General features: G+C 42.3%; 1 protein-coding gene across 11 annotated transcripts in view; it reads right to left on the bottom strand.

The window, feature by feature from the left end:
- LOC109899774 (girdin) overlaps positions 1–15,771 on the bottom strand; it is a 90,203-nt gene that overhangs the window by 45,509 nt on the left and 28,923 nt on the right. For 10 of the 11 annotated variants that reach the window (XM_031835617.1, XM_031835616.1, XM_031835620.1 and 7 more), the window contains exons 4-6: positions 7,477–7,546; positions 1,898–1,956; positions 269–352 (exon numbers count right to left, since the gene is read on the bottom strand). In XM_031835617.1, the coding sequence (XP_031691477.1) occupies positions 269–352; positions 1,898–1,956; positions 7,477–7,546 (213 nt within the window). The remainder of the gene's footprint in view (positions 1–268; positions 353–1,897; positions 1,957–7,476; positions 7,547–15,771) is intronic. The other variant, XM_031835618.1, reaches the window with a different exon arrangement.

Consider the following 15,771-nt stretch of genomic DNA (forward strand, 5'->3'; position numbering starts at 1 on the left):
AGCATTAGCGGAGTCACACTCTGCCAGCCAATACACAGAACAAATGTGTTGAAAGCAATGGTAAGCAAACTAATTTACTTTGACTCAAACTGCTGTGGAGGGCAGTGACATAAATGTGGCTGAAAAGCTCACAGATCCATCCTACAATAACTAAAGTTTCCAAAAAGCTGGCCCAAAACAGACACACGAGACGCAAGGGTTTATGTTTGAACTGGATGCCTTCACAAAATGAGATATAAAGATACATCTATACATCTGTCTCTCATACCTCTTGGATGTGAGATGCTATGGCAGCTTTTGTGTCAAAGTCTAGCGTCTGGATCCTCTCGATGTACTCTTCTTTCTTCTCACACTGCAAACAAAAGGAGGCGGTTTGGGGTTTGGATGACAGTCTGGAGAGTGAAATTAGAGAGGTCTTTGCGAGGTCAGCTTCCTAAACACAGGCTAGGTTGAAGATGGGAAGATGAAGACACCAGCGTCACAATAGAGGTTCTACCACTCAATCAACCAAGGGAGCAGCTAAAATATTGTAGCTACGCTACCTAGGCAGAAGGCAAGCATTCTGAAACAGATATCAGGATGGTGAAAAATGCATTTTAAGCGAATGCCAGAAAAAAAGACGTCTAGCCAACTAGCTAATGCAGAGGTTGAAGATTACAAGGTTAAGACAACAGGGTTCTAATATCTCGTAACTCTTTACAATTCATGGAACTAGCTTTACTAGTTAGCAACGGCACTAGTAGTTATCAATGGCGCCGGTCCCATTAGTTTATTTTTGAATGCTTCAGCATTGAATTATTACATGGTCTTAACAGGAGAATGGCCTGGGTTCTGATTGGTTGGCTTTGAGGACAAATGCCTGTGAAGGAATATGTAGATCAGGGGTCAGCAACAGGTGGCCCACAGGCCATAACCGACCCGCAACTGACTTCCCCGCCAATTTTTTTTTGAAAAACAAAAAAGGGGGATTTTCATTTTTTGGTCAAACAAGACTAAAACCATCAGGAATTCAGCTAAAAATCAAGTTACCCTGTAATAGAACAGTGTCACCTAACAATGGTTGTCTGTAGCTTGTGAGGTGTGGAAATACTTTGTTGCTTTTATGAATTTTGTCTTGCTGCTTTTTGTTTTATGTTGCTCTGTCTGTATGCTACATCTTGCTTGTCCTATGTTGCTATGTCTTGCTTGTTCTATGTTGCTATTGTCTATATTGTAATTGTTTTTAATAACCTGCCCAGGGACTGCGGTTGAAAATTAGCCGGCTGGCTAACACCGGCACTTTTACTGAAACGTTGACTAATGTGCACTGTCCCTGTAAAAATAAAAATAAACTTAAACTCAAACTCAATTATGATCTAGAAAACAACATTTAAATCAACACTGACTTCACACATATTTCCCTATCAGGAGTCCTTGAAGAAGTATCCTAGGTCAGAACTCCCTAAAACAGTGAGCTAAGTGTGAACGAGAATGACTGAGGTTAGCGTCTCTCTGACCAGGGGTTAAGTATGACGCATCATCAGTGCTACTCCAGCCAGGCCCAGGGCAAAGACAGAGACAAGGGTCGGGTCAGGGCATACAGAGCCTCCCATTGAGCAGACACACCCTCTAACCCTTCTCTGGCCTGCTGCCAGGACAGAAGACAGACCACCTGTCATAGTGCCAACTCTGCTGAGGAAGAGGAAGCGAATGCCAGTCTGAGTGAGAATGACTCATTTTACTCATACAACTGTAGTTGTGTTAACACTCGTCTGAACAATAGAGCCGAAGGTTATTGATGGTCAGGAACTAGTGAGTAAGACCTACTCAAATCAATAGAAGAGTGAGTGTTAATCCTACAGGACATGGTAAATGGTAGACTATTGACAGTAGATGATGAGTGTACAGTAGGACTTACCTGGACAGCACAGCCAAGCAACAGCAACAACAGCTTCCTCATCTCCTCCAGACCTTGCTCTGCAGACAGATTGTCAAATAGTGTTTTACTATCATTGATTTTACTACCATACATATTTTCATTGACTGTAGTTCTTGTCCCTGGCATTTTGCCTCGTTTCAAATTCATTTCATAAATCACAACCAAATTCCATAAGCTTTTGCTGTATCATTTTGCAAAAAAGATATCTGCCCCCCGGCCCGGTCACACAGATAGGGCTGTAGTAAGTATCCTGAGATGAGCCATTCAAGTAACCCCATTACATACATGCAAACCTACTATTGCATGCTTATAATGTGAGGTCCTTTACCAAAAAGATTGGATGCTGAAAATTACAGTACAATCAGCTAGGTACGGTATGATGCCAAGCCACATGTAGAGGAAATGATTCCGCAGCTGCTAGGAAGCTCAACAAGGTTGAGGTAATCTGTAGAATTGTAAAATAATGAGCCGGTGGGTGGGTCTGCCTGCCTCTGTGTGTGTGTGTGTGTGTGTGTGGGGGTGGGTCTGCCTGCCTCTGTGTGTGTGTGTGTGTGTGTGTGTGCGTGCGTGTGTGGGTCTGCCTGCCTCTGTGTGTGTGTGTGTGTGTGTGTGTGTGTGTGTGTGTGTGTGTGTGTGTGAAGCCAGCTCATCAGCCCCAAGGACATAAACACAGATTACTAACAGGCTTTGACAACAAGGCATGTCTATTCAGAAAAAAAGGGCCACACAGCAATAACAACTACGGTAAATCTCCACCAGTAGGTACAACATCTTCATGGACAGCCATAATATCAAATGGCAATATTTTGTTCTTAGTGTATGTTATGGTGCATTCGTTTCCTCCATGTGGGCGTGTAGTGACAGAGGTAGAGGGTTTGGAAGGTTGAACTATTGGATGTAGCCTCCAGTGCATTCGGAAAGTATTCAGAACACTTGACTTTTTCCACATTATGTTACAGCCACATTCTAAAATAGATCAAATTGTTTTCCCCATCTCAAATCCACACACAATACCACATAATGACAAAGCAAAAACAGTAATTTTTTTGCAAATGCATAAAAAAATAAAAAATAAAAGAAACACCTAATTTACATAAGTAATCTGACCCTTTCTATTATAATCGAAATTGAGCTCAGGGGCATTCGGTTTCCATTGATCATCCTTGAGATGTTTCCACAACATGATTGGAGTCCACCTTTGGTAAATTCAAATTATTTGACATGATTTGGAAAGGCACACATCTGTCTATAAGGTCCCACAGTTGACTGTGCATGTCAGAGCAAAAACCAACCCATGAGGTTGAAGGAATTGTTCGTTGAGCTCCGAGACAGGATTGTGTCGAGGCACAGATCTGGGGAAAGGTAACAAAAAATGTCTGCAATATTGAAGGTCCCCAAGAACACAGTGAAATCCATCAATCTGATATGGAACAAGTTTGGAACCAACAATACTCTTCCTTGAGCTGGTCAGGGGCAAAATTGAGCAATCAGGGGAGAAGGGTCTTGGTCGGGGAGGTGACCAAGAACACAATGGTCACTTTGACAGAGCTCCAGAGTTCCTCTGGGGAGATGGGATAAACCTTCCAGAAGGACAACCATCTCTGCAGCACTCCACCAAATCAGACCTTTATGGTAGAGTGGCCAGACAGAAGCAACTCCTAAGTCAAATGGCACGACAGTCCGCTTTGAGTTTGCCACAAGGAACCTAATGACTCCCAGACTAGAGATCGACCGATTATTTGAGAACCAAAAAAAGCAGATACCGATTTAAATCGGACAATTTCTATGTATTTATTTGTAATAATGACAATTACAACAATACTGAATGAACACTTATTTTAACTTAATATAATACATCAATAAAATCAATTTAGCCTCAAATAAATAATGAAACATGTTCAATTTGGTTTAAATAATGCAAAAACAAAGTGTTGGAGAAGTAAAAGTGCAATATGTGCCATGTAAGAAAGCTAACGTTTAAGTTCCTTGCTCAGAACATGAGAACATATGAAAGCTGGTGGTTCCTTTTAACCTGAGTCTTCAATATTCCCTGGTAAGAAGTTTTAGGTTGAGGTTATTATAGGAATAATAGGACTATTTCTCTCTATACCATTTGTATTTCATATACCTTTGACTATTGGATGTTCTTTTGGTGTTAAATGTACTGCTATAGTGTCAAGTCAACTGATTATAAAAGCCATGATAAAAATGATGACTTGTAACACTTCCACTGAGCTGGCTTATATCTGTGGCTAATAAACAACTCATAGTGACATCAGTGTTTCACTCATCCTAATGACAACATCCTTGAAGACCAGATTCCTCCTATGCCATCTGGAATCCTTACAGATGACCACACAGGACATCCAGAGGATCAAAACACAGGTCTCAGCTAAACTAACAATGTTTGTGGCCCAGACTGAAGCACCATCAGTAAGAAAAAAAACGACTGGCCTATATTCACAACCTAACAGTATGATGAAAAAATTCACCATATTAAAACAAGAGTTAAGTAACAGGGTTGACTTTGAAATTAAAAATCATTAATCACACAAAATAATATTCAGGAATGACTGTCAAAGTAACAAAATAACTAGGTGTTTTTTGATAATCGTGAAAACTTGGAGAAATGTTGGGGTTAAAGATCTTCCTAGACAGTGACAGAGGGACATGTCAAAATGTCCAAGTCTATTCATATTTTAAAAAGTGTTAAGGTCGCAATGAATAACTCAAGATAATATTCTGATAGATAGGATATGGACGGAACGGACGACGATTAGAAAATGTTGAGGCCCATCAAAGCTAAACAACATCTATAAAGGCTAGGACATACAATAGCTTTTGTCGGCCAAGAGTACTTAGCACCTCTGAACAGATTGCAGGCCATAATTTGCCAACCATTCTTCATGTAGAATTGCACAAAAATGTTGGCAGTCGGGATGTCCATCAGCGGGTGGTCTCTAACACACCACACCGACCAAGCGGCAGATCGACAATCTGTGTGGTGTGTGTGGTCCTTTAGGGAATATGGGAGTAGTCCGTTCTGGATTCTATTCTGAGTACACAAGGCCAGCTGTTGCGAATGCCTTCTAAATGCTTTTTCTTCAAACTGAAAGCCTTAAGAAGGATTCATACACACACAGTAGAGCCTACACACAGAAGCCTGTACAGTGATTTAGAAAGGCAAATCTTCTTGAGCGCTGAAGATAAAGGAGCAGGCAGGCGCTGGATGAATAATTTAAGAAGCTGACTGAACCAAGCATGGCGAGCGAGCATGGCGAGCGAGCATGCGAGACAAAGAGAGAGATGGGGGAGAGAGCAAGATGTGGCGAGAGAATGAGAAAGAGAGCAAGAGGAGAGAGGGGGTGGTTTAAAATAGATGGAAATTTCCCTTCAGAAGCCCTGGCTCTGCAGGCTTTGTTATGATAGTGCTGTATGCGCCTAGTGTGGCTCCTTCCCTCGGTTGCTACACTCCCCTCTTCCTGGCAGGAAACTCACAGGGACGCACAGACAGTGACTTACCCCTCATTGCTGCAACCCTTCCTGCCCAGCCATTGTTCACAGGAACCTGGGGGGGGGGGTCCTACCAGGGAGCAGGGGCACAAGGCCTCAGTGACGCTGGGGCATACAGGTGAAAAACCCAGCAGCGTCACAGTTCTTGACACACTCAAACCAGTGCGCCCAGCACCTACTACCACACCCCATTCAAAGGCACTTGAATCACCCTCTGAAAGGCACACATACACAATCCATGTCTCAATTGACTCAAGGCTTAAAAACCTTTCTTTAACAAGTGACATCAATAAGGGATGATAACTTTCACCTGGTCAGTCTATGTCATGGAAAGAGCAGGTGTTACTAATGTTTTGTACAGTCAGTGTATTTTGTCAATTGGCCCAATAAATTGTTATTCAATATATATGTCTATAACGTGAGTCAGGGACTACTCATGGTTCCTCTGATAAAATACCATACTTTTACTAATTTTACTTCCGACTGAAACTGATTTTATAAATAACTTATTTCCCCAAGGGCCTCATTTATAAACATAGCATATTTTGTGCGTATGCGTGTGCCCAGATCATGCAAAACTTGCCATTTATAAAAACTGAGCTTGAAGTGAGAATGTGCTTATCCTCCCGCAAACTTTAGACCACGTGTACGCAGTTTCTATTGGTTGAAGTATTACATTGCAGGCAAAAGTAGTGTCCTTGTGCTGAGACAGTGGAGCTCATATTCCCGACGTGGCTACACAACAAATTACCATGCACGCATCTCATTTAAATTGGGCCTATTAGATAGACTTCTGTCATTTCAAGTTTTTGCTCTTTGCAGCCGACAGGGAGCACAGTTCATAAGATTAACAGGTGAACATGTTCATATTTTGCGTTGAAATGTGTAGGCTACCACTGTACGTAGGTCTACTGTTGTTTATTTTTTCCCACCAGAGTAGACAACGTTTCAGAATTTGTGGGCAGTGCAGAATATTTAGGTTCTGAAAAAGTGAAAGAAAAACATGATTGCATTCAAACGATCTGTTTACTGGTCCACAACAATTTGCTATTGTTTTTGACCTTCAGAAACAGGTCAGAAAAAGCAAATGTCACTGCAAAAATGAAACACGCAGTCTGCTAACCCCTCCAAAGACATTTGATCAAGTTTGCCATTACATTTTCCTTTAGATACCGTCTTGGTCTAATTCCAATACTTCCAAACCATACAGCAAATAAGGGTGTTATTGTCCCCATAAAAGGTGAATGATGGGCATGGATCAGACTGAATCGAAGTGATATTCAGTGTGGAAGTCAGACAGTCTGGGGTGGGGGGGGGGGGGACCAGATTAGTTAGTTAGTGGGCTCAGAGGAGTGGGGTTTTGTGGTGTTGAGCACAGAGTGGGTTAATAATCAGAGCCTGGGGTGGATTCCCATAGTACTGATAATAGGCCCATACCCCATTGAGCCTTAATGACTGCATAATAAAAGCCACATGGTCAATCACTTTCAGATGGCTCCAGATACCAGCACTGCTGCACACCACCAGGGTCAAAGGTCATTGGAAAGAGACTGGAATGCCACATGTTTTGGTTCAGGACTTTGAGTTGGTCTGATAATACTTTGCACATAGGAGTATTGAATTTCATGGCGGTGTTGTCTAGGTCTTCACTCTAGACGCAGATACTAGCTAAGTTTCACAGTAGCAGAACGATTCAAGATTCAATAAACCAGCATAGTGTTTCCCAAATCACCGTATTTTGACAATACAATCAATGGCTGGTTTGATCTTCATTTTATTTCACCAGCCAATATTGAGAGAACCAAGACTAATTCTAGCTGGGGGAAATCAAATCTACACACAAGGAAAACTGATTTCAAGATAAAAGGGGAATGTGAAATGCAAACAACCTCCACGTACGTTGCATAATAATGAAGTTATAAAGGGTTTAAAAAGCACATCATATCCCAGTGTAACAGAGTGTGTATTACACACTGATCAGCCATGACATGTAACAGTGTGTAACAGTTTGCATTGTTGGCAGGTCAGTCAGATGAAGGACGTACCACTGAGAGGGTTCCTGCCCAGCACCAGCACGTTGGGGAGAGGCATCGCCACCAGCTGCTGGAGGGTCTCCTGGAAGAACAAAACATCAAATACTTATTATTACAGTATCGGTTATTACAGATGTTCACAGGATTTTATACATCCTGACAAGTGTACATATTGTTTTCACTGAACATCAGAATGAGTAGTGACTTCATGGAGAAGGAATCTTTAAAGGATCACTGCAGAATCATGCATGAATCCCCCCTCCCAACGCGATAACTATAGGCTAGGCTAGAGAGTTTCAGGCAGGCCGTGTACAGAGACCGTACAGGCAGAGGGAAGCCCAATGGGGATATTATATAAAAGAGTATCAATTTGTCCAACAATGGACAAAGCAGAAGTCTCATACAGCATCTTTTGATGATGTCACACGTCCTGTGTCTATGTGCCGACTGTGCTCTTGGCTGTCATGTGACAATGGTGACCTTGGTCTTTCTGTAGGTTGTATATCTCTAATCCCCCTTTCACTACACAGGTATTCAAATGTGATTTTTTTTCCATCATGAAAACAGGATGCCCACACTTCACATATGTGAAATGAGCACATGGGAGTACAAACACACACACAGCGCAAAAGCTGTCGTCAGCTGACTAGACAACTAAAGCTGCTCATCTCCTGCTCCTCCTAGTTCAGTACTACACCACCATGCTACTGCTGGTACTCTGACAGGCAGCCAGTCATGCAGACTGGTCAATTCTCCACCTATAGAGGTGACATGCACCCCAACGATCTGAGGGGGCACAAAGTACATGAGGATGGCTGGGGGGGGGGGGGGGGGGGGGGGGGGGGGTTGGAGGAGAGCTAGACTGCCATTCCCCGAAGTTGGTGAATTTAGCATTTTTCAAACACCCGAAACCCTGTCCCTGCAATCGAGAGCCATAATCATTATGCTTACATTCGATGTAAAATGTTCTGCACTTCTAAGCATACCTCTTCAGCTTTCTGTAGAGGTCTGTGCGGGTTTACACTGATTTATTCATCTCGATCCCGCCTGCCCCCGCCCACACCTGCTGTCTGTGTCCGACTCCCACCTGCTACCGCAAGAAATGGTCTGGAACTCAACTGCAGTCTCGCTATGTTATTTTAGAACTATGTGACGACAAAGCTCACTTGACAGCCAAGGTCGCAGCAACATTGCACCCTATAGTCAATATCAAAATGCATAAAAAGAATAGGTTACCTAAGAATAGGTTCAATTACCAGAGATTCTCACTGGGCCCATTATAATTAGGCTATCGGTAGGTATTCCTGGGCTATATCAACCAATAGGCTAGATGTAGTTTGAAGAGAGCAGAGTAGACACTTGCACTTTCTCTTGAGATACATTTTATAGCCTACCTTTAAGGAGCAGGACAACTTGCATCTGATCTGACCGCCTGCTCCCAACTGCAGCCTGAAAAATGCAGACCACACCGCAATGCTCTCTGTCGGGGCCCACGTGTATCCCTCGCAGTCTAAATCCTCCAGACTAGTGGTTCTTTTAAAAAATATACATTTTTAAATAAACTAAATATGCTTCTCCATCTCTGCTAAAAATCTGGGTAAAATATATTTTTTAAATGTGAGTCCTATTCAGTACATTTAGTTAAGTCCACAAACCTAGCTACTCAAACTTGATTGATAGCCTGAAATGGCTTCTTGGTAATTAGTCGAGGTTGGGAACCTATCCGAGTTAGCAATGTTATAAAGTTGGCTTTAGCTAGGTGGCTAGTAGTATTACAGAGAAACAAACATTTTTGTTTGTCCGAGGCGGCACGTGCCCCTGTGCCCCCTATGGGCATAACACCTCTGTCCACACACACACACACCTCTTCATCTATTATGTAAAAAGCCAAGTACTCACTAAATGAGGGAGACCTTCCATTAAACAGCTTTAACTATTGATTCAGTAGTGAAGAAGTCTGTTGAACTGGTGGGACTGGAATGAGACGCGTGGGCAGTGCTGTTCTAGAGCCTGTGTAATCTCTAACAGACTGCCAGACTGACTGGCCACCGTTTGGAAAATAACCTTGGATAATGAACTTGCTTACGGTGTAAGCATAATTAATAGTAATTAAAGCCTATGTCGGGACTTCAGCCAAAGAACTCCAACCCAAAGTAACCATTAAAGTATGTGGGGCGGTGGCCTGACCTTGTCATTTGTCCAGCGAGCAAAAATAAAATAAAACAATTCTTGAATGAGTAGGTGTTTTAACTTTTGACCGGTGAAGCGAGCGAGAGTGTATATATGCATATCTGTGTGTGTGTGTGTGTGTGTGTGCGTGCGTGCATGCATGTACAGTGGGGCAAAAAAGTATTTAGTCAGCCACCAATTGTGCAAGTTCTCCCACTTAAAAAGACAAGAGGCCTGTAATTTTCATCATAGGTACACTACAACTATGACAGACAAAATGAGAAAAGAAAAATCCAGAAAATCACATTGTAGGATTTTTAATGAATTTATTTGCAAATGGTGGGAAATAAGTATTTGGTCAAAAACATAAGTTTCTCAATACTTTGTTATATACCCTTTGTTGGCAATGACAGGTTTTCACACACTGTTGCTGGTATTTTGGCCCATTCCTCCATGCAGATCTCCTCTAGAGCAGTGATGTTTTGGGGCTGTTGCTGGGCAACACGGACTTTCAACTCCCTCCAAAGATTTTCTATGGGGTTGAGATCTGGAGACTGGCTAGGCCACTCCAGGACCTTGAAATGCTTCTTACGAAGCCACTCCTTCGTTGCCCGGGCGGTGTGTTTGGGATCATTGTCATGCTGAAAGACCCAGCCACGTTTCATCTTCAATGCCCTTGCCCTTTTTTGTAAACTTCAACTAATATATATATATATATATATATATATATATATATATATATATATATATATATATATATATATATATATATATATATATATATATTTACTTGAAGTCGGAAGTTTACATACACCTTAACCAAATACATTTAAACTCAGTTTCACAATTCCGGACATTCAATCCTAGTAAAAGTTCCCTGTCTTACGTTAGGATCACTACTTTATTTTAAGTCACTTTATTCTGACATTTCACACACACACACACACACACTACCAGTCAAAAGTTTGGAGACCTACTCAGTCCAGGGTTTTTCTTAATTTTTTACATTGTAGAATAATAGTTTAAGCAAAACTATGAAATAAAACATATGGAATCATGTAGTAAACAAAAAAAAAAGTGTTAAACAAATCAAAATATATTTTATATATTAGAGATTCTTCAAATAGTCACCCCTTGATGACAGATTTGCACACTCTCTGCATTCAAGGTAAGAACAGTGCTAAAGTGCGATGGAACAAGGACATCCAAGCCGGCCAAACCATCCACAAACCCAGAAGACGCAGTGCCAGCTGTGCGCCGCCTCCCCGTCGCAGCCTACTGCGACACATTCCGGGATCGGACCCGGGTCTGTAGAGACGCCGCTAGGACTGCCTTAGACCACTGTGCCACTCGGGAGGCCCAAGGTGGAAATTATTTTGTCCATTGGTCACATCTGGTCAATAATAGGCTCGTCTTTTGAGCGAGATTTACAGTTGTAGCCCTATATGATGTGTATAACATGGCACGAGGAAAAACAGACAAGAGTGGACAAAATACTGATGCTTCAGCCACCAGACACACTCTCCCTATCCACAGCACCCCTAACCTCAGACGTGTGGTAAATGCCGGTCACACTAACGAGCGCCAGGGGACTGAGGGCTCAAGGTCATTCGTTTCCAGGGGTTACAAAGTGAGAATTTTACACGGTTGCCATGGTTTTGTGTGTCAGTCAGGATGAGTGTCAAGCTGCTGCTCCACCCTGTACTGCTGCTATGCAGCATCCATCCAGCTGCTATGCTGGATGGATGATTATATGGCTAACACCACAGGAAGGGAGTACCTTCACATTTTTTCCCCCATGCTTCCAGAATAGAATAGATCGAATGGAATAACATGTGATTTGCCATCAAATGCTATCCCACCACAATCATTTTGTGGCATAAGGTGCTGACTGCTGAGTCAGATCCCAAGACAGCAACTATGGCCTTGGATAACTACCAAATACATGTTATTTGTCACATACGCTGAATACAATGAAATGCGTACTAATACGTGTTAAGTATTTACTAAATAAACTGAAGTAAACAAATAAATACAAGTGAAAAAAAATATAATTATAATTATAGCGCAACAATAAAATAAGTCAACGCAGAAGCCATTTGGTTAGCTGTTCAGGAGTCTTATGGCTTGGGGGTAAAAGCTGTTAAGAAAACCTGGACATCCCCTTGAGAGTAATCACACCAGTGTAAACTTGGGGTAAGAGCTAAGGGTAGTAGTTGCCTTGTGGAAATTGGAGGGGGATAATGGAACGATTCCTGTGACCACTGACAACGCTAGAAATATTGTAAAAGCAGTTGCACTAGCTGGATTGGGGCCACAGATATTAAGGATGCTTTGCTCACATAACATAGCATCTCAAAAAGCAATGTCAGTGAATCCAACCTCTCGCCTCCTAGCAAAGATCAGGAAGGTGGTATCCTTCTTTGATAAAAGCACAACTTCTGCACATTCCATCAGTTTCCATGGTCCTATGTAAACAATGATCCTGAAATCAATGGTGGCATCTGATGAAGATGAACTCGCAGTAAGGGACGTCAAGACTGCTATCAGAGTTAACCTGGAGCCTAGATATGCTGACCCTGGTGTCCAAGACTTCTTACACAAGAGCACCGCTTTGGACCCCCGGTTCAAGTCCCTGCTACACCTGGATGCTGCTGCTCGTCTGAGAGTCTACAATGAACTCACAGCAGAGATTGTGACCAATATACAACAGGTATTGTATTTTTCGTTAATGTGACATTTAGCTTATTAGTAAGTTAACAATTAAAGTATTGTGTCTAATATACATTTCAAACAACAAATCATATCTTTAAGCCACTTCAGAGATTTTCATATAATTGAATTCTGCAGGGTCAAGCCACAGATACCACAGGCGCCAACCCCTCTCCAGAGACGGCAGATGACAGGGGTTCTCGTCCAGAAAAGAAGTCTGCCATGGCTGGGCTTTTTGGGGGAGTTGTTCCCGACCCAGGAGCAGGGAACCAAGTCAACGGTCAAGGTCATAGAGGAGGTGGTGACCTCATACAGGGAAGTGGACTATATTCCCCTGGATGCTGATCCACTTATGGTGGAAGACCAAGGAGTTAATATAATCGTCATGTTGCCATATTAGCAAGGTGCTACCTGGCTGTGCCAGGGACCTCTGTTCCTAGCGAGAAGTTATTCTCCACAGCAGCTGACATTGTCACAGCAAGCCGATCTGTGCTCATTCCAGAAAATGTAGATAGACTAATCTTCTTAAAGAAAAACTTGGGAAAAAAAGTTAAATAATTTTTTTACAGACTGGTTACTCAGTCTCAGGTAGTCCTATTTTGTTTAAGGCACTGCTATGTCACTTAATTTTGATATAGGCTGCTGGACTATGCACTCGTTGAAGTTCTGTTTTAAATTTAATTTAATGTTATACGGCAGCCACTGCTGCTTTTTGAAGTCCCTTTGTGTTCAAGCTACCCCATGTTTACGATTATAATAAATGGCAAATTTAAATACAAATCACATTTCTCAGGCATTTATTTTGTCGATGTATCATCGAAACCATACCGGACCGTGGCACCTCCGTATTGTACCATGAGTTTCACCTCTAATTCTCATGTAGGTGTTCCTTTTGTCCATGGGAAAGAGCAGTGTGGAGTGCAATCAAGATTGCATCATCTGTGGATCTGTTGGGGCGGTATGCAAATTGGAGTGGGTCTAGGTTTTTGGGATAATGGTGTTGATGTGAGCCATGACAAGCGTTTCAAAGTACTTCATGACTACAAATGTGAGTGCTTACGGGTCAGTAGTCATTTAGGTAGATTACCTTGGTGTTCTTGGGCACAGGTGGTCTGCTTGAAAATCTTGGTATAATACTGCCTCGGTCAAAGACAGGTTGAAAATGTCAGTGAAGACACCAGTCAGTTGGTCAACGCATGCTCGGAGTATACGTCCTGGTAATCAGTCTGGCCGTGGCCTTGTCAATGTTGACCTGTTTAAAATGTCTTGCTCATATCAGCTACGGAGAGCGTGATCACACATTCTTCCTGAACAGCTAGTCCTCTCATATAGGCTTCAGTGATGCTTACCTCGAAGCGAAGCGAGCCACATCTGATGCGAGTCGGAGCTGGTGTAGTAGGATTCAAGCTTAGTCCTGTGTTAACACTTGCCCGTTTGATGGAGAGAATAGCAGGATTTATTACAAGCGTCAAGGTTAGAGTCCCGCTCCTTGAAAGCGGCAGCTCTACCCTTTAGCTCAGTACAGATGTGGCCTGTAATCCATGGCTTCTGGTTGGGGCATGTACGTACGGTGACTGTGGGGACGACGTCATCGATGCACTTATTGATCAAGCCTGTGACTGGCATTGAGGAGTACACCATATCATTCGAAGAATCCCGGAATATATTCCAGTCTGTGCTAGCAAAACAGTCCTGTAGCTTAGCATCTGCGTCATCTGACCACTTCCATACTGAGCGAGTCACTGGTGCTTCCTGCTTTAGTTTTTGCTTGTAAGCAGGAATCAGGAGGATAGAGTTATGGTCAGATGTGCCAAATGGAGGGCAAGGGAGAGATTTGTACACATCTGTGTGTGGAGTAAAGGTGGTCTAGAGTCGTTTTCCCCTGGTTGCACGTGACATGCTGGTAGAAATTAAGTAAAACGGATTTATGTTTCCCTGCATTAAAGTCCCTGGCCACTAGGAGCGCCACATTTGGATAAGCATTCTCTTGTTTGCTAATGGTTTTATACAGCTCATTGAGTTGGGTCTTAGTGCCAGCATCTGTTTGTGGTGGTAAATAGACAGCTTCTGAAAAATATATATGATGAAAACTTGTGGTAAATAGTGTGGTTTACAGCTTATCATGAGATACTCTACCTCAGCAAAACCTTGAGACTTCAATAATATTAGATTTCGTGCACCAGCTGTTATTGACAAATAGACACAGACCGCCACCCCTTGTCTTATCGGGGGCAGCTATTCTATTTTGGCGATGCACGGAAAATCCAGCCAGCTGTATGTTATCCATGTTGTCGTTCAGCCACGTTTCGGTGAAACATAAGATTACAGTTTAAAATGTCCTTTTGGTAGGATAGTCTTGATCGGAGCTCATCCAGTTTATTATCCAATAATTGTACGTTGGCTAATAAGACTGATGGCAGATGCGGGTTATCCATTCTCCATCTGATTAATTACCAGGCACAACAACCTACGACCCTACATCTGTCTCTTCTTCATGCGAATGATGGGGATTTGGGAGTTGTCCAGTGTCTGAAGTAAATCCTTTGTCCAGTATGAGGTGAGTAATTGCTGTTCTGATATCCAGAAGCTCTTTTTTATCATAAGAGATGGAAACATTATGTACAAAAGCTACAAATAATGCACTTATTTTTTTTTTAAACAAACAATTAGTTAACTGCAGCCATCTCCTCTGGCGCCACTAAACCCAAAGAGGAATAAATACAAACACCCTTTCTCTCCACCACACATACATGTCCCTTCTAGCTGCTGCCTCACCTGCCGACACACACCTGTCCCTTACAACAGACACGTTTTCAATGCAATCACATACTGTAGTACTGTCAGGCACTGAGTCAAAAGCCTGAGTGTACGTTAGAGAGCAGATAAGGTTGGTGGACTGGCTATGTCACCTCTCTCTATTTGGGTTAAGAAGCTGAACTATCTGCTATTGCAAAGAGAGAAAACACAGGGAATGGAAAGCCTCAGATCCAGGCTAAAACGACCTCAAGTGTATTCCTTTGTTTGGTTTATGAAATCTCACTCTTTAAATCCCCGAATAAATGCTTGAAGTGGGGGGTTTGGATTCTAAATAGAGCAGTGAGGAGGTGCACAGATTGGCCAATGAATGATAAACTCCATGATGTTTCATTATGGATGCTTGATTAGGCAAGGCAAAACAAGCAGCATAGGACTAATTGCTAAATTAAAAGGCTGAATGAATCGATGCTAAAACAAGGTTAGCATATTAAGGACATGCTCTGGACATTTAGGACTATTAAATGTTTTTTTAAACCTCCCTCTTTCGGCTGGATGTCTCAATGTGTAGTTCACACATGCATAATCTATGAGCACAATTAGCGTTCTACCTTAGCTACGAAATCCAGTTTGAAAGCCGTTTTTCTGGGAGCTGTGCTGCACCATGTGAAT

This window comes from Oncorhynchus kisutch, linkage group LG11, assembly GCF_002021735.2.
Source record: "Oncorhynchus kisutch isolate 150728-3 linkage group LG11, Okis_V2, whole genome shotgun sequence".
NCBI classification, from domain to species: domain Eukaryota; kingdom Metazoa; phylum Chordata; class Actinopteri; order Salmoniformes; family Salmonidae; genus Oncorhynchus; species Oncorhynchus kisutch.